General features: G+C 38.8%; 1 protein-coding gene across 2 annotated transcripts; it reads left to right on the forward strand.

Annotated features, from left to right (window-relative positions):
* Positions 1-20: 20 nt before the first annotated feature.
* wdr25 (WD repeat domain 25) lies at positions 21-19,434 on the forward strand. 2 transcript variants are annotated; one of them, XM_020713889.2, is made up of 8 exons: positions 21-135; positions 231-326; positions 2,433-3,131; positions 7,109-7,256; positions 15,313-15,443; positions 17,146-17,316; positions 17,674-17,814; positions 18,358-19,433. In XM_020713889.2, the coding sequence occupies exons 3-8, from the start codon at positions 2,445-2,447 to the stop codon at positions 18,577-18,579; spliced, it is 1,500 nt and encodes a 499-aa protein (XP_020569548.1). In that variant the 5' UTR covers positions 21-135; positions 231-326; positions 2,433-2,444; the 3' UTR covers positions 18,580-19,433. The 2 variants fall into 2 exon arrangements, with proteins under 2 accessions (XP_020569548.1, XP_020569547.1); XM_020713888.2 differs by having other exon boundaries at positions 34-326; positions 18,358-19,434.
* The last annotated feature ends 80 nt before the right edge of the window (positions 19,435-19,514 follow it).

Below are 19,514 nucleotides of genomic sequence, written 5' to 3' on the forward strand. Positions count from 1 at the left end.
CGTTGTCAGACAGCATCAAAACGACCAAATTTAAGAGAAACCTTTACTCTGAAGTGTTATTGGTACTGTTAGGTTTTTGTGCGAGATCTTTGAATTTGCGATGGAATCAACAATACTCACAAATGTGTAGCTTGTGTACGTCTTCCTTAAGTGTTGCTGCAACAATGAAAGACATATTTACTGTGTAGCTTATGTATCTTCTCCTCAAGTCGTTTTTATATATCTTCCAGAGAGACTCGAGCGAGCTAATCTTCTTGCTACATCCTCCTGGCTCACTCACTGTCGACTCAAAAGAAACTGTCAGTTTGGCAGTGACACCTGCATCTGTAAGTACTATAACGTTTAATAACATTTGTTGAGGCTGTCTCCTGGGCACCTACCCGAGTTAGGGCAAGGAGCAAAAATATAAAAAAGGTCAAAAATGATCCCTGAAGGTTTGGATCAATGTTACACTGAGCTCTGGGTGGTGACAGCATGAGTGCACCAACCACCACACCAAGGTTCTAAACACAGGGGTTTATATACAGAACAGGGTGGTCCCTGGTCACCCAACACATTAAGAAACACCCGGCCATGCAACTGGTCATGCAACTACCCTCCTAGTGAGTCCCCAGGTCAGAGACAGATGACCCAAAGTTGTTGGGTGTTCATGTTTATGCCTTAACTTGTTTGACTGGTCTCTTATCTATTCCTCCTTTAGGTATAGCAGTTGTAATCTTCCAGTAAAGCTCTCAATGGTCTTCCAGTCCAATTGTTAGTAATCTTGCATTAAAATTCCATCCCCGTCTCTTCCACAGGCTGGTTTTCTGTTTTTTTCTGGTGCGTTCTGCAGCCCCTCTGTTCAGCAAGATAATACCTTTCATCAGGACTGCCTAACAATATATATCATATACAACTAAACAAAACATTTTATTTTCTCGCATAATAGTATTCAGCATTTGACTTTGCTAATAGTAATAAAACAAAATCTTACTAACTGTTTCTGTTTTTGTTGTATTTTGGTTGTAAAAAGCTGGAGAATATATCACATGACTACTGTTTACTACTGAGGTTGGCTTATACCTAGTCTTTTGATATTGAGACACCACAATACTGCTATGTTTTATATTGTCAACATTTGTGTAGAAGACATTTCAGGACGAAGTTACACACATTGGATGGGTGCAACACACAGTCAGCAGCTCTACAAACCCATGTTTCTTATTACATTTAAAACCAAAAAATAGATTTTCCCCAAAGTATTGTCTTAGGAAGGAAGTACAACAAAGAAATAGTCAGCAAAACCAACATTCCCTTGCTTTTTCTACTAAATTGATCATTTTTTAAAAGTCATATTTGATGCATTACCATGGATTCAGTTTGCTTACTTGACATTTTTGAATTTAAACTTGTCCAACTGTTAAACAGTAAATGGGACTACTCTCAATGATTATGCTTTTAGTGAATAATATCAAGACAACACTGTTTTATATATATCTTATAAAAAGAAACATTTTGGGATTTAGATTGCATATGATCAAATATACACAAAATCATACGGTACTTTAAGACATTGGAATTTATAACTTTCTTTGTATTTGTGTCTTTTAAATAGACTTGTAAGGTGACCTTAAGTGGCATTAAAGGCACCTACAAATAAAATTGTTTAATTTTTGTTTCATTATAGCCATATTTTAGAATAAATGCCCTGTTTCTATTTTATTGCCATTGATGCAACTTGATATGAGCAGCTTTTGATAGAAAGTTTAGGAACTTCTGTTTCTATCTACACACCCACCCATGCAAGCATATGTCCACCTCATCAATTCCTTTTAATGCTTATATTTTTATGCCATTTTATTTATTTGAATCTTAAATATGTAATGGGAGAGCTGTAATAAACTATATATTTTAATGTTTGGTTTTTAAGTAATTCAAAATGCATCTCTGTCAGATCATTGTTTAAATATATATAATAATATATTTGTGTTAATTACTATATATTATGAAAATAAATATTATATATATTGTTTTTCTAAAGTTCTGTCAAAAAAAAACTTTTTTCCCCCTTAACTGAAAAGGGTTGCATGACTGAATAAATGATAATTGTTATCAGTGAAGGTATTGATATACCCGTTGTTGTTTTCATAATAGGCTTTAATATAACTAAACCAAACTGAAAATTAAATATATAAAGTAATATAAAGCGGTATAGGACCAACAAGTCCTTAATGGCCTTTGCTGGTTTTTCACTATTTTTTCTCTTGATTAAGAAAAAAAAAAGTCATTAGTTGGACTTTCTCAATAACATTTAGACATTTCTTCTGAAAATGTCAGATGTTTTTTTTTTTTTCCCTGTTTGATCTGTAAGTATAGAAAATCAAAGAAGCCACTAGATGTCCCTACTGGACCTTAAACAAGCGACTAACAGCTTTCTGTTCTGATGTTTTCAGAGCCTTCTGAAGATGTCTTCTCTGGTTGCATACGATAATTCAGACTCCGAGGACGACTCGTCAGATCAGCAGGAAAAGAGATTAAGCCCGGCCCAAACTGCACCTTTTGAGCAAAATCAAAGCCCAAACGCCCCAATGTTACCCGATCCCCCAACTTCAGCTATGGACCAGATGGTTTCTGGATACCATGGAGACACACTGTCCAACTACCATCCTCAATCGCAATCCCTGAGTCAAAGCGACTGGAGGAGTTTCAGTAGACGTCAAGAAAAAGTTGTAATGGACTGTACTTCTCCAAGTATGACTCATTGGAATATCCCGTCTGTACAGACCCCTCCCTGCATTCAGAAAAGCTTTAGTCTGGTGTCAAATTCAACAAAAAGGCTACAAAATGTCCCTTCTGATGTGAGACCGTACATTTCTAAAAGACGGAGACTTTCCACTTCAGTAGAAACAGAACAGAAAGACGACCCATCGGAGCCTGATCACGGGAGTCAGAGCAGAGAGGCTCCCATTCTCTCTAATGTGCCATCGAAACTGGCACCTTATCTTGGTCAGAAGCCCAGAGCTGCAAAGATACCCAGAAGGCTTTTGATGAGTCTTGGAGGCCACAAGGGTCCAGTCAACACAGTGCAGTGGTCTCCTGTGCCCCAATTTAGTCACCTCTTACTATCTGCCTCCATGGACAAGACCTTTAAGGTAATTATAAGCACAGAAAACTCCTTCTTTGCACAAATAATAGTAACCAGTTACATAAAAAAAACCTCAGTTCAGCTGCTGAAGCTCTGCTAAAGTCAACCTTTTAATCTAATTAGTAAAAATAGGCTTTTTTTTAACCTGCTGTAATTTTTTTATCAAAGCATTTACAGACTCTTCATGAGTCATTTTTGTTGGACAAATTCTCATCAGAGCAGTTTTGGGCAGGTGTAAAGTGCAATAAGTGGGTCTGAATGTATAATCACGACCTTAACTGACATTTAGTGTAATTGTCGCAATTAATGGGCTCTCAGTGTAATTGGCACTGTGTCACAGACCAAAACCTAATACCAGCACCGCCGCCTCAATTTACTTATACACTACCATCCCTTTCTTTAGAATCAAATCTGTCATTTAGGGCAAACGTGTGTCAGCACTCACAGGAGGAAAAAAAAATCTGTCTTGCTTTTTTTCCCCACTTCTTTCCCTGCTCGTGTTTTCCTTTCACACCTCGAAACAAGTCCCCGGTCCCCCAGACATAAAAGGTCAAGCAATCTTGCTTCCTGCCAGTGCACAAACATTTCTCCATCAGTGTGCACTTCTGCTTTCTTACCAGCATCCTTTGAGGACCATGGCTAATTAATGATTTAAATATGAATGTGTTCATTTGCATAATCATACCAGCGTGTTGGGGTGGCATCCACCTCGCCTGGCACCTGGAGAGGGCTGCTTGGAGCAGATGGTGGAGACTTGGGACAAAGGATGGAGGTGAAGATGTTGTTATTAGTATGCAAGGATTATCTGAAAACTCTGGGATGGTAACCCTTGAGCAGGGGGATTGTGTGTTCCTTTTGCACAGTTTGAGCTGTTAACTAGCAACTGGATGAATATAACTTGTTGTTTGTTGTTTTTGCTGCTTTTTCTTTCTTAATTCAAAATTGAATTGATCGTTTTTTATGTAAAACAATCCTGTAAAGACGGTAATAGCAAAGGTTTTTGCATATTTCTCTAATAGTCACAATTTTCCTGTTTTTTTCTTTTTTTTTTGGAGAAGCATTCATGGTGACAGGGTTTATAGCTGCATCCTTTTTAGCATTACTAGTATGTGGGTGAGTATGTATTACCTGTAGTTTTTCTCTCACCAAGGTTGTGTTTAATTGGAAGGTTTTACCAGAAATGTAACCGTGGCAACGCTGTGCAACACCTGTTTCCTCCGCACTAACAGTAGTCGGTTCCTGCTGCAAAGTGCAGAAGAATGTCCGCCATGGTAACTAAGGTTGTACGCCGAACATTTTTATTGGTATATGTAACTTAGTGAGAAAATTAGGCCAATTATTTGGAAACATAAGCTTTCTTTTCCTCCTACTGATTTTTTTTTTCATTCTCAGTTTCAGGTTTTTTTAAGCCCCACAGCAGCCCTGGACTGCAAGGACCAGATTGTATTTGCAATCCTTTTTACTTACTGTGCCTTTGAGCAAAAATGTCACTCCTGCCTCATAGAAACTCACCAAAACATGTACAAGCCCCTAGTACCCAACTAAAGTTAATTTTTGGGACAGTGAACGACAAAAATAATGATAATTTCCCAGAGTGAGAAACCGTCAAAATCTTTTCCAAAAAAATTCCCCTTTAGTATCTTAAACAAATTTAAACTCCATCATTGGAAAACTTGGGAAAAATTTTTTGGAGTAAGACGTTCTAGATTCTGATGACCCCAATAATGTTGGGAGTGGGGTCATCTGGCCCCCCATAAAATGGCACAAGGGACACATGGCTCAAGCTGAACGAAATGATATGTCATACGACACAAACATGTTAGGGATATGGGCGTGGTTAATAAAAAACGTCCGTTGCCAAGGAAATTGAAAAGATTACTTATGCAGATACTTCTAAAAATTTACAAAGATCTGTTTGTCACCCCCAGGTGACCAAAACATAAAATAGTTGCTATGGAGATAAAAGCAACAGAAAAGCTCCCTTTTAAAAAAAAGTGAATTCTTTTTGAATGAATTTGCACGTGCACCTCCGACCGGGCTGGCAGAGGCAGAGGAGGGGAATGAAAACAATCATTTGGTTTTATTCCTGTGGTCAAATTAATTCTCCAGACTTTGGTTTTCTGGAGAATTAAATTTACCACAGTAAGAAAAACAGATTATTCCAAAAATGTTACCTTTTTCAGGCATTGCCACCTTGTAATAAGTTTGACCACTGTTCCCAGTGTGTGTTTTTTTTTCCTTTCAAATTCTTGTTAGGCTGAACAAAATCTAAAAACACTCCCTCTCCGTTCCCTCGTTGATATCCTTCACGCCGCAGACGCCTTGACCTCCGTCAGGTCAGTCTAATGTTATCATTGCAGCCTGTTCTCATCTCCTGTTGCCATGGCTATAGCAGGTGTAAAGCAGCAGCTTTAAGTTGATAAACCGCAACAGCAATTCAGTTTTAATTATCAAGAGTCATTTGTGAAGCACATTACCCCCAATGAGTCATTTGCAAAGACTCGCTGTGCGTGTCAATTAAGCGGCTGGTGAAATGAAAGGGGACTTGAGTGAAAAAAGGCCCTCTCTCAGGGATGCACAGCTTTTGGTGATTTGGAAAACTGTAAAGGTGTTTGCATCTGGGGGGTTCTATTTAGCATCTTTTTAGTAACAGTATTACCGATGTAAGCATTGTGGCTTGTTGTCTGACTTGTTGCAGCTTTTTGAGGCAAAATGTCATCATCAGGTACTTTTACGTCTCACATTTACCTGTTGCCTAGAGATGGCAGTATTTCCCTTAGACAAAGATCACTTACTAGTGCACAACAAGCAGCATTTGTAAGAGATACACCAATTTATCTTCTTTCTACGCTGCAATTATTATTGTGGTTGTCTATTTCTGTGTCAATTACCTTTTCCTCACCCTGGAGGCATCTTTGGCGTTCTGGTTGTTGAACCCGTGCCTGCTGGATTAATATGTCACTCATCCCTGTCCATCTTTCTTCTCCATTTCCCGTGGCACAGCACTTCCCTGCATTTTTTTTTCTTTCTTTTTTGGATCCACGTTTAATAATGAAGCGCAGAGCTTCACAGATCTTCAAAGTTCCTCTGTGGCCCTTGTGATGCTGGGAGAGCATGTAAAAAGACAAAAAAATAAAAAAGACTTCATCATTAGTGTGATACCTCACCAAGGCAACAGCATTTTTGCCCCGCTTTCTTGCCAAGTGATCTTTTTTTGAAGTCCAGTTTAATAACGGAAGACAGAAGCGAAAAAAATCCCCAAACCTAACAGCCTGGCTGGCACCTCCTTCATTACCAGACTTTCCATTCGCTCTGATTTATTTTAATGCAAGGTGTTCCAATAGATGGGCTGACTGTCACAACACACAGAAGACAGCCGGGTGCTTCTCCCCTCTGATACATCACTTATCAGGGAAAAAAAAGCCTCCGACAACACAAAGCAATTAGAGCCATTACACTTCCCTCCGTGCTGATTTATATGCACATTCAAGGGAAATTACTGTGATAAATTAGAAAAGGCTGCTTTTGATTTTAAACAAACCTGATTTGTACCACTGTAATGGCTCTTCTTTCATTTCCAATTTCCCTTCCCATCCATGCACTCTGCTGAGTAATTCCATTTGGTTTCATTAAAGCAGAGTTATGTGTGAGTGGTTTAGATGATGTCTTTGTGAGCTCTGGGAAAGCAAAGATGACAGATTAGACCCAAAAGCTCCCGCGACAGAGAAAAAGTTTTCCGAGGGAACAGGAATTCTTAAACAGATTTCCAAAAAGCCGTTTGTGGAAATGACACTAACGTCCAAAACTACATGTTTGGAAACGTTAGTCTTCTTGCATCATGCTTTTGTTGTGTTTTGCTCTACACTCCCATCTTTTCTCTTTTTTCTTTTTAGAGCTGTTCCAGATACATGTCGTGCAGAAAAAAACCCTCTTTATTGAGGTCAGGATGTGTCTGAGAGTTTGGTTTGTGTCCATATCTGACAGGTGTGGGATGGAGCGGCGAGCGGGAGATGCCTCAGGGTTTACACCTGCCACTCGGGAGCCGTGCGTGATGCTTGTTGGACACCCTGCGGGCAACAACTCCTCACTGCTTCATTTGACAACACGGCAGCGATCACAGACGTAGAGACTGGTAGGTAGCAGCCATTTTCAAACCCATGCCGTGCTGCACATTAGGGCCATTAATCAAAAAATACAACAGCAGCGTTTCTGCATGTTTTCCCATATTTGCGCTGACCCTTTTCAAACTAACTGCTGCTGATTTAAGTTTCATTATATCCAGAGAAAATGTTATTTTCCCCCTGAAAAACTGATCCCAGTGACCGTCTTTTGTTTACATCTCTAGCCACAACTCCTTTTAGGAGAATATATCAAGAGTCCCTTTCTTTAGATCCACCAAAGTGCAGTAAAATAAATGCTGCTAAAATAGTAAATTAACAACAGATTCATTCATTAAGAGAGGTTGATGGTTCAGACCCTGTGACAGGTTTAGGAATAGCCAACGACTCATTCAATAATTAGATTAAATTCAAGTGTTTTGGCTTATTGCCACAGACAAGTATGTAGGTTAAATCCATTTTTTTCTTCTCAATAGAAAAAAACCCTGAAACTATATAAAAAGGTGCAAAAAGTCTGCAAACTGAAGCTCCAGAGCCAAATTTTGCTCGTTCAATCCCCTATTGTGACCTTCAGGCTTTAAAGAAATAATCCAAAAAATTCCAATAAATGTTTTTGTATTTTTGGTTTATTTGTTTTTAGTTGATTAAGTTGTTGTCATTAATGTTTACACTTTTAGCATGACAGATAACTGAGCAAAATGACGGCAAAAGGTTGAGTCTATTGTCAGAGTGGTTTATTATTAGAAAAACATATTCTTATTGCGTTTACATGTACAGATTTAAAAAGAAAAAAATTGGATTCCATACTAAAGTTTTCATTTATATATATAATAACAAAAGGAGAAAATGGATGATGGTGCGTCAAAGTCATAATGTCAGAAAAATTCCAGATCTTTCTTGCATTTTTTATCTTAATCAGTTTGGATTATGTTTGTCAAACTTTACGGCAGAAGATGTTGATGATACCCAGATTTATGTATCTGTTATCTATTTTTAAGTCTTAAGCTACGTTCGCACAGCCTTCTGCAACGCGTGTTCCAGCAACCATTTTCAAAGAAAAGTCCATTAACACACATAAATGTGAGTTTTGGGCTACAGCGTTCAAAACTGTCACGTTCACGCAGAGGTACGTATATTTTTAAGAACGTTTTTGGGCTCTACGAACAAAATGTGCGGCCATGGACCATGTGTTGTAAGTTAAACCAGGTCGAACTTTGACCAATCCAGGACTAATATTTAGTAGTGACGTAATGGAACGCCACAATCAAGTGGCTGGAATAACATACAGGAACATGTGTGCAGAGTATGGACTGGAAACCCCAAGGTCAAAATGGGAAACACCTCAGAAGGTAGTAGAGAATGAGAGGGCAAAAAACCTGTGGGACTTCCAGATCCAGACTGATAGGATGGTAATGGCAAACCAAGAGCAGGTTGTCCAACAACCGAAAGCCAGCTGTTGCCCCCCCAGCGCGGCTAGTCTGCAGCTCACTGCTCCCCCCAGGGGATGGGTCAAAATGTGGAGAAGAATTTCTCCATTGTGGGATAAATAAAGTATCTATTGTTAGTATTATTATTATTATTTTCATTAGTGGTGGAGAAAGAACAGAGGAAAGCCGTTGTGGTGGATGTGGCAGTGCCAAGTGATGGGAACATCAGGAAGAAGGAACATGAGAAACTGGAGAAATACCAGGGACTCAGAGAAGAACTGAAGAAAGCCTGGAAAATGGCGGAGTGGCTACAACAGATCCCTGGAAAGACCACAGACCTCTCAGTCCAGAAAAGCGCAGTGCTAGGAACAACTAAGATACTGCGCAGGACCCTCAAGCTCCCAGGCCTCTGGTAGAGGACCCAAGCTTGGAGGAGAAACCACCTGCAGAAGGGTGGTTTCTCTTATTTATATATATATATATATATATAGGAATACAGCTGTGGGATTTGCACCGCTTTGAGATTTTGCACCAAGCCTCTTTCAGCTGTATGTGGCAGACATGCGCTTGTAAACAGTAGAAAAAGAAGAAGTCCCTCCCTGCTTGTCCAGTGTGAACATCACGTTCAAGAATAGAGCATTCAAAAACACGTGTCACATGAATGGTGTGATCATAGCATTAGGATGTTCTGCAGTTGCTGAAGTATCTACATCCTGGTCTTGCCGTCAGTTATTAGGCTAGTTTGCTAGTGTTTTTCTCTGGTTATTTTTTGTTATGATATGTACAAAATCTGGCTAATTTATTTTGTATTTTTTGTCAGAGTGCTGTATAAATATGGACTTCACCAAAAACTTGAGTAATTTGAACATAGAAGACCCTGATGGTTCAAATGTTGAAAAGACAGAAGTTACCAGAGATGATTTAAAAAAAAAAAAAAACTTCTCTTAATGTTTGTTGATTTCTTACAAAATAAGAGTTGGAACAAAAGGATGGAAAGAACAGAAAATTTGTTAAAGATTTAAAGGCCTTCCTGGTTTCTACATTTTTGGGTCAGCGCATGGCAACCACAACTAGCAGCTGTTTGCACTTCCCCTCTCAGCACGTCTGTCAATTGGGTCAATAAAGCCTGCGGATAATAGCTTGGCCAGCCCATTAAACACACAGGCAGCCCCAGGAAGGAAATCAATAGTGGATACATCACCACAGGAGGAGCCACCATGACCTTATCCTGGAACGTCACACGCTGGGACCATAAACAAACTAATTTTTATTTGATCCTCATTTCTAAACAAGCAAGCAAGCGAGATCTAACTGGCATGAAAACTAATGTCATACTTCCGACAAGTCTTTGGGAAGTAATCCCCCTCTTTAAATGTCTGGCATTCTGTTCAATTGTCTTTGTTTACTCTTGAAATGTAACCATATTGTTTCCCAGAAGAGAGATTTGCATGCATATCAAGAAAGAAAAAACTCAGTTCTACTGTAATCCTAAAGTGAGAGCTGAATATTCAGCTCAGCTTCTGCACAACTTCTGTCACTGCAGAGCATGATACAGCAAAGATGAAATCACTCTCAGTTTAAACTCCGTACTCTAGCAGTTGCTTCAAAATAAAACAAACAGATCAATACGTTATATTTTTCTACTGAGAAATATTAAAATATGGAGGTTGGACGTATGAATTCAGTTTGAAAGCTTAACTGGGATAGTGTTCATGAAGGATTTATGGAATTTTGTGACACACCAGTTCAAATTCCTGGAGAAAAAACACTCAAACCCATGCGGTTTCTAATATCAGAACGAACTTCCCCTTTTAAATCTCATATGTCATGAATATTCAGCTTTTAATGAAGGCTTATACTCTATATTTTTGTGGCACTGAAAGATTCTCCTTTTCCTACTAGATTAAAAAATATGAAAAAGGAAAGGAAGCACATAAAAACTGACACTAGCTTCACTCACTTCACTTTTCCTGAGACTTTAAATTCGAAATCTTTCGCTATAACGACCAATAAACCAATGAAATCTAAAGTAAATAAAGTCAAGACTGTTTCAACCAGAAGCTTTTCTTGCTATCGTAGTCAAAGTTTATGTAATCTACTCTGTAGACATCCACTGTTTATGGTGTTTGTGCATAATCACTGTCCTTTCAAAGCGCCATTGTTAAGATGCCATGAGGGAGGGCCAGATGACTGCAGTCCTCTCTTATCTGCCCTTTCAAGACAGCTAATTATTCTAGCTTAATTAAAACATGAGGAGCCCCAGTTTATTATGATGGGAATGTTGACTTTTTATTGTCTTGCCAAACATGAGTTTTAAATCTCTCTGACAGATCTTTGCCGTTGGGTAAGCCAATTAGGCTGGAAGTGCAAGCCTGATGAAATAGTCTGTTAAATTTTCGGAAAGTCAATTCTGGAAGTGAGTTAGCCCTCCTCCAAGGGGAAGGCCAATTTAAGTTTGGGTCTATGAGTCACGTCTCTGCCTTTCTGAAAAATGCCCACAAGGAAAATCCCTCAAAAGCTGTGTAATGTAGTGCATTTTCGTCATGGACTAACAGGTTCAGATTTTTGTTATACAGGGTCTTTTGTGTTTGTTCAAGAAATTAATGAGGAGCCATCGTGCCCCCCGAGGATTTCCACGCCGCACCGCTTTTGAGTTGCTGCCTTATAGTTTATGTTTTCTGGGAAATAAAATACAAATTTTTGGTCTCACCCTTTCATGCCTAATTAAATGAAAGCCCCTCGGTGTTCTTGTTCCCTATCGAGGTGTGACATTTTTAAATTGATTTTGATACAGCTCCAGTGTAAAACATTTTTTTAACACACCATTTTTCTCCCCTTAAACTCTAAAACATCTTTCCAGGTTTCATCTGGTGAGTTGATTAAATATCTTAACATCCACTCTGATGAAAATTGCAATTTTTGTGTTTTTAACATGTTCTTGGGGCGTTTATCTGATGATGGAGGACATATATAAATAAAGAAAATGTAAGGTTATATTTGTATTTCTGAGTCTTAGTTATACAAATATCTTTTTAGTCGGAACTGGTTTAAACTGTAAGCATGGATAGCTCCAATATTGCTCGCCATCTATGGGGCGACAGTGGCTCAGGTGGTTGAGCGGGTCGTCCAATGACCGAAGGCAAAACCATAATTAAGAGACCACTGGAAACCCTTCCAAAATAACTCAAAAGCTCAAAAGATGATCAGAGTAAGGGTGTAGTCAGACTGGAAAAACCGTTTGTTCCAGACCCAGTTCTCTTTATTTTGTCCGGATTGAGCTTTGAACCTTGCGTTTGGTCTGTATTCAGACTGTTGAAAGTGGTTTTGATGAGCCTGCATTCATTAGGCCACATTTCAGTGAGTTGCTGTGTCTCATTGCTGTGGTGTTATGGCATTGTTTTAAGAAAATTCTGTTAAGGAACTACTAGGTAACTTTTAGGATGAGGTCACAGTCTCGCACAACAAGACAGAAAAGCATGTAAAACGTGTTTTCCGCTGTGTTAAAATAAAAGAAAGGAGTTGCTACATTCTGACCGTGTTTAGATCACGTAACCACCAGCTAGGGAGGGCGTTTTGGACCAGTTGTTCCGCTCGCGAGGACGAATTGTATTCAGACCGAGGAATCTCAGAGCGAACCGAAGTTTGCTCTCCGATTGGAAACGAACTGAGACCACCTTGAAAGATGAGTCCGAGAGCAGTTCCTGGTCCCGAAACAGGCTGCGCCTGGGTGTACTCAGACTGAAAATTTGTTCTGAATTACTGGAGGAAAACAAACTCTGGTTCACTTTAAGCGAATCAAATATGTCCAGTCAATAAAATAGTGAGATTTAATAAAAGAAAAACTTTAATTTGCCAAGTATAGGTTGGTATAAAAACTTTAGCTAGTGAATAAACTCCACCTTGATGGCCATGGGTAGTTTTCTTTAGCTGTTGGCCCTCTTACCACCAGATTTATTGTCTGTTTACTAACCACTATGTTTATCACTACAGGCAACAGCACGGTGTGATTACACATATTGCTGAGTGCACAAACGTGTAATAGAGGCTCCTTTTTATGCTGCAGATTAACAAATGCAAGAAAGGCTTCAGGATAATTTGTTTCTCTGAGGTAATGTGGTTTTTATTTATATTGTGTTTAGTCTCCATAGCTAAAGAAGTCGGGATATCTAATCAGTCGAAATCTAATTTGTCACTGAGCAGAAACGACAAATGTTGACTTTAATTTATAGTCTGAGGAGACTCATGGAGAGGAGGGAGTAAAAGCTTTATCGTCCTCTAATGAAAATGGTAGATTCCTAGGATTTAATGTGAGCAACAGCTCAGAATAAAGGGGACTCATTGCAATAGTTATTTATGCGCCATTTTGCAGCGTTTACAGTTTTGAGCACATAGAAGAAGGCAGGGACTTATTAAAGTTTTACAACATACTGCTGTTACTCTGCAGATGTACCCGACAAAATAAAAGCAGGGTTGTAAAAGACCCAATATTATTTACTGCTCTGATTTTATTGTCAACTAAGCTTTGAGCGTCAATATGAGTTCATGGTTTGCACTGGAATACTTTTAATCATAGAACAATGAATAGTCATCTAAACCGTGCCTTTTTTTTATCTTAAATATGTGCAAATGGTATTTTCTTTGTTTGTTCAGTTACAAACTCCATTGTCTGAAAATAAACCATTTTTTTCCCAGAAAAAGGGTTTAGTCTGTACAGTCTATGTTTAAAGTCCCACTTCGATTATCTTTTATTCTATTTTCCCAGTGGTGTTGTTTTCTAGGACATAGTTTCTGCAGTATGGAAGCATTTGTGTAGCATAATTAAAAATAAAAGTCAATACCAGAAATACTTTTTCATTTTCAAAATGAAGCTGCATTTTTTGACTCAAAATTAAAATTAAAAATCAGTACTTCAAAACGCTTTTTCATTTACTACTTAAGAACCGCTTATTCTGTGTCATAGTTAAAACGAAAATGCAAAGAGGGGATTGCATTTTCATTTTCACATCCACCTTGCGAATAGTGTCACATAATTCAATTCCACTTAGCATTTCCAGAGAGGAGGCGGGGCGATGACGTCAGTGCTATCTCCGTGTGTCCGGCTGCTAAGAGACACAGACATGTCTAGGAGCAGTGCGTTCAGGCTTGTAGCCTTGTTTTAGCGGCAGAGGAGAGCGCTTTGTGATGGCTGTGCATTCCTAATGATTGTACACAGCTTCTCTGGACTTTTTGGCGAATTGCTTTTTCATTTAATTTTTGAGTCAACAAATGCAGCTTCATTTTGAAAATGAAAAAGCATTTCAGGTTTTGACTTTTATTTTTAATTATGCTACACAAATGCTTCTATACTGCAGAGTGCCAGTAGCTCATTAGAAGTTGGCCTCTGAGTTGCTGGCAGAACTGAGTAAGTCCGTCCATTTCCCATCATCCACCTGGTTACACGTTCTCCCATTAGTTTACAGCCCCGTACAACCCCCAACCTAACATTATCGGTACAAAAAAAAGGTGAGCAATATGAGAGCTATCAAGCCGTACAGTTTGCCAACCCGGACGAAGAAAATAAAGACCTACATGGATCTGGTTGTCAACAAGTGGATGCATCAGAATGGAGCAGAGCAGAGAGCTTGTGGCCTGCCGATTGTAGATTTTATGTCACAACTACAAGCTTTTCAAGCCAGATGTTTTTTTCTACCCCCCATGCACAACGATTTAAATAAAGAAATACTCAGAAACAAATGTTTATCTCTCTTTATATATGTTCTCCATCATGAGAAAAATTTCACAAGAACATTTTGAAAACATGATTTTCATCGATTACTGCTTTGGTTAATTTAAAGTTAAGCTAATATTTTTGCAACGCGTTTGCTTTTTTTGTGTGTGTCTAATTTGGCATCTGCGGAGGGTTTTTAGGATAATTTGGAGTTGACCAAATCATTCTGAGAGTTATGCAAAATCTTTTAGCATTTTCAGCAAGTTCTTTCAGCAATTTCTTAAATTGCCAAAGCATCCTCAGTGACCACATTCAGTAGAAAGCATTCACACTAGAATTATCGCAGGTAATGCAACTTTTCTAGTTTTTTTTAAAGATTTGTTTATAGTTAATAGGAAATACTGATTAAAATCCTGAACACTAGGGAATATGAAAGATGCTTTATTAAAGATAGAGCAAGAAATCATAGCCATGATATTAAGCAAATGTGTCAGTTGAGTTAAAAGCCCCAAAAAGATTTTTTTTAAAAAGGAAGAGTTTATATAAGCGTTTTAGATTATATAAGGAGAAGCAGATGAGATGTGGTGGTGAGGCACTTCAATTTTCTCTTTTTATCTTTGCAGCACTAAAAAACCTTGTAACTGTTACCTCGTTAAAGGGCAGCGATAACTGCTTACCCAAGTTCATTTGTTTTTTATCTTTTTGCCCATATGTTAAACAAATAATGATTTGACTGATTTGTAAGTTCATTATTTTGCTTTGACTCTGACCATAAAGATTTGTGACAGTTCTTGGATGTGAATGGATTTATTTTCCTTTTTCCACAGCTGTTCTTCACTCTGCACCACATCTACCATATAGCTGCACAAAGAAAAGAGTCTAAGAGGAATTGCATTTAGTTTTTTCTGCTGCTCTTTTTCTGCTTCATGTTTGCAGGTCAACAGACAGTGAAGTTGAACAACGAGTTCAAGGTGATGTGCGTTGCTCTGCACCCCAGCAACCCAAGCGTTGTCCTGTGTGGAGGTTACAGTTCTGCAGTCAAAGCATGGGACTCTCGTAGCTGCAAGGTCAAATTTGTTTCCCTTCTTCTCAACAGCAGATGTGTGTTTGCAAGGTCTCTGCTCTGTAGCTCTAATGCATGTGAGAGCTTTACCCAAATGTCTTCCGTGCCACACACTCCAGTCACACACTAAGCAATCAAGATTTCATTTTACTCAACCATCCGTGTTTTACTGCACAAACAGGGCAGGTTATGTCACAGGGTGTTTAAAGCAAACGTCATTCTTGCTGTATAAATGGTTCCTGTGAAGCTGCAGCCTAATATTGTTATTAAGCGTAATGGACTGCTTTATATGATAATCCTGTTCATTTCCCCTGAATCCGAATTCAAATTCTCCTCTTTGGCAAGCCGTGTCTTCCTCTGGCAGGTCTTTTTTTATTTTTAGATTCAATACTCCATTGATACTTCTGCCAGTCAGCATTGATATAAGTTTCCAATGAAGCTGTCCTCAGCTTTTTGAAGATGTGATGTCCTGGCTGTCTGTCAGGCTGTCTCTCTGTAGTTAAAGCTAGACAGGACCGAAATCACCCAGCTCCCCTACAAGTGCAGCCATCCAACCGTTGACCTGTAGTCAGGTGGACTTTAGGGGCTGAAACAAGGGTCAAATCTCCCATGTTCATTTAAGGTTCAGTGACAGGAAAAACAGCTAAAAGTTCCGGTGAATTAGACTGCAGCTTAAGTGGCAGCTAAGGGTTGAAGGTTAAACGCTCTCCCCTATACAGAGCAGCTGGTCTGTTCTCTTTCAACCTGATCTGACCAAGCAGCGTCTCAATTCCACTTTGTAGGAAACCTGCATTTGTATTTCACCCCTTGATATTTAAACTGAGTTAATTTCTGGCATTGTCTCAAGATGCTGATGACTTTCAGATCAAGGACTTGCTTGTTGGAGGCATATATGTAATTATTGATTTATCAGCCTTTATTCTGTAGCTATGTCATTTAATCAATGTCTTCTTTGAAGTTGTGAAAATCAGCAGATGCTATTGTCGATTTTCCTCACATAATTAGAAAACTCAGAATCCACAAAAAAGCCTTAAAGGCAACAAGATGGTGTAAATGTTTTCAAATTCCTTAAGGACAAACGTCCAGATGGTCTTTTAAAGAATCTCTCCGATGAAAATTAGTATTTTTTTGTGTTTTTATCATGGTATTTTTCTGATGGTGGAGGACATATATAAAAAAAATGTAAGCTCAAAATTGCATTTCTGAGTATTTCTTTATTCAAACTCTTGTGAATCCGGAGCAGATGAAAAAAATTCAGATTAAAAAAGAGCTTAATTGTGACATAGGAGATACACCTGCATCCTCTTGTAGAAGACAAGATCTTTGTTTTCCTCATCCGAGCTGGTTTCTGGCTCAAAACTGGATGGCGCCAATATTGCTCTCGTTTTTGTTGCACCAGTAATGTTAGGTTTGGGGGTATGAAGGGCTATAGGCTAGTGGGTGAGCAGTCAAACAGACGGATGTCGGGAAGTGGGGATGGGATTGCTGCATGGCAACGGTTCTACCTACAACTTAGAGGTGAGGAACTCTAATGAACTCCTGCCGCTCTGCAGAAAGTATGTTCTAGAAACGACATTGTTGTTGTTGTTGTTTTTTGTTGTTGTTTTTTTAAGGGGGGGGGGGGTGCTTTTACAATAGATCCAAAGTTGATTCTAGTGAGGAAGCTAGTTGTGACTTTGCACACATGTGTGTTTGTGTGCTTCTAGGTGATGAAAGTGTACAAAGCAGGGGTCCAGCAGACCTTGGACATCCTCTTTCTGAGAGGTGGGGAGGATTTCATTACGAGCTCTGATTGTGTGAGCAGAGACTCAGCAGATCGAACGCTCATCGCCTGGGACTACCAGACCACAGCTGTCCTCTCCAACCAAATCTACAATGTAAGACATCTTTGTGCGTTGACCTAAAAAGCAACACCTAGAACCCAGTGATGCAGCCTGGCATATTACATTAAAGGGTCAACTACGAAACTGTACTCATATTCTGAGTTAATCTTCTATTTTAATTGTGCAAATCTCCAAAAATAGAGCAAAGTTTGGTTACAAAACGTGTTAAAAATGTGATTTTAGGATTTGTTAGGCATGAAAATAATCAAAATAAGAGGTGTGTAGGAATAAAACCATGTATGTTTATTTGAAAAAAGACCAGTTGACTCATTGGTCAAAGCAATTTGAAAAGGTTAAGAGCATATTTAACGTCCCTTTTGGTTTTTTACGCTTCACTTATTTGGCCACCAGGAGCGTTACACTTGCCCAAGCTTGGCTCTCCACCCGCTGGAAGACACATTTGTTGCCCAGACCAATGGGAACTACATGGCACTTTTCTCCACCCAAAGGCCATACAGAATGAACAAGAGGCGGCGATTCGAAGGACATAAGGTCAGTAGGTACGGTATTAGGGTATCAGGGTTGCAATCACAAATTTTATCTATAGATCATGCATTGCAGTGTGACGACATTCACGCATGCATAGATGTTTGCAGCTTCTGCAGCAATCCTGAAATCAGTGTGTTTTACTGATCCCACCCTTTTACCCTCTTCCTTATCTAAAATATACACCAAGTAGATTACTATGTTTCCACGTCAGATTGCGGGAAAAGTTGTTGTGGTTCTGCAACCTGAGGCTCCAGAACCATATGTGGCTCTTTGACCCCTCCTTTTAGGCTCTTTGGTTAAAGGAAAAATAAAATGTTTTTCATTGAAAAAAGTAAACTGTTTATCAAGCATAACAAAACAGCAACATAAGTCAAACTTTTGATTACCGTAAATTAATTTGCAAACAGTTGATGGAGAGTAGATATGACTTTGCCAGGCTCTTGACTATGTAGTCCTGATGTTCAAAAAAATCCATCAAGTGCTGCAGTTTACACAAGTTCTAAACCAGACTCAGTGCTGACATGTTGGATCTTTTTGTTGTTGCAGGTGGAGGGATATGCCGTGCAGTGTGAGTTTTCCCTGGACGGAGCTCTCCTGGTCTCGGGCAGCTCCACTGGCTCCGCTTACTTCTACGACTTTCACAACGCTCGTCTGCTGCACACTCTGCAGGCCCACAGCCAGCCCTGCCTGTGCGTCTCTCAACATCCTGTCCTGCCTGCCACTGCCGCCACCTGTGACTGGGCAGGTGAGATCAAGATCTGGCACTGACAGATTATTAAGGAGAAAAGAAAACGAGAAAGGTGATTGCAGGACCTTAAAATTCAATTGAAAACTATATAAAAAGACTTTTGCCCTAAAAACATTTTGCACGACATTTAATAACACCAGGAAAAAATCTCCCCTTTTTAAATCTTTCAAAGTAAGTTTTTATTGTCCATTTCTTTTCTATTTACTTTCTTCAAAATGTTGATGTTGAATCTTTTTGTCATAGTCATGCTGACTGTATTGAAGTTAAACTGTATAAATTAAATAGACATTTACTTCAGTGCTGAAAAAATTACTTTTTTATCTAAAGCAAAAACATAATTCAAATGGTCGTTTTTAATTAAAACATTTGTTTTCATTTCAACATTCTGCACAGACATCACTTTTGAATGTTTTTATCTTCTCACTAAACGTGATTGGAAGTTTTCCTTTCATAAAAGCTGCTCAAAACACCAGGAAGAGACAAGTGGGGACAAAATAAGGAGGACATCGTCTGTCAAAGCATTTGCCAGTTTTTCTAAAACTGTGCCACTCTGAAATAAACATATGGGAAGATCATTCATTATCTAATAAAAAAAAATGGCTGTGAAATGTGTTGTTCTTTTAAATTGATCAGTTTTTTTAATTAAAATAAAAAGAATAACTAAAAAATACATTTTAAATCAGGTTACCTTTGTACTGGCGACATACAGAGCAAGACAATTTATTTACATACATCCAGTTATGGGAAATAATGCTCTTGAAGGTTTACAGTATCTTTCCAAACACCCATCTTTATTAAATAAATAGGCATACAACAAAAATATACAACCATGCATCAGACAGACAAACAGACAGACATGTTGACACTTAGACATGCCTGTTGGTCCTACAACAGGGCTGGAGGTAGGACGGAAGAACACACTTCAGCCACCGCATTCAGGGTCAAAACATTCAAT

This window comes from Oryzias latipes, chromosome 22, assembly GCF_002234675.1.
Source record: "Oryzias latipes chromosome 22, ASM223467v1".
Classification (NCBI taxonomy): Eukaryota; Metazoa; Chordata; class Actinopteri; order Beloniformes; family Adrianichthyidae; genus Oryzias; species Oryzias latipes.

Excerpts from the sequence above, each read along its gene's own strand:
- wdr25 (XM_020713888.2), top strand. The coding sequence starts at position 192 with ATGTATCTTCTCCTCAAGTCGTTTTTATATATCTTCCAGAGAGACTCG. Across the intron at positions 327-2,432 it reads TGGCAGTGACACCTGCATCT|AGCCTTCTGAAGATGTCTTC; the intron begins GTAAGTACTATA and ends TGATGTTTTCAG. Across the intron at positions 17,317-17,673 it reads TCTCCAACCAAATCTACAAT|GAGCGTTACACTTGCCCAAG; the intron begins GTAAGACATCTT and ends TTTGGCCACCAG.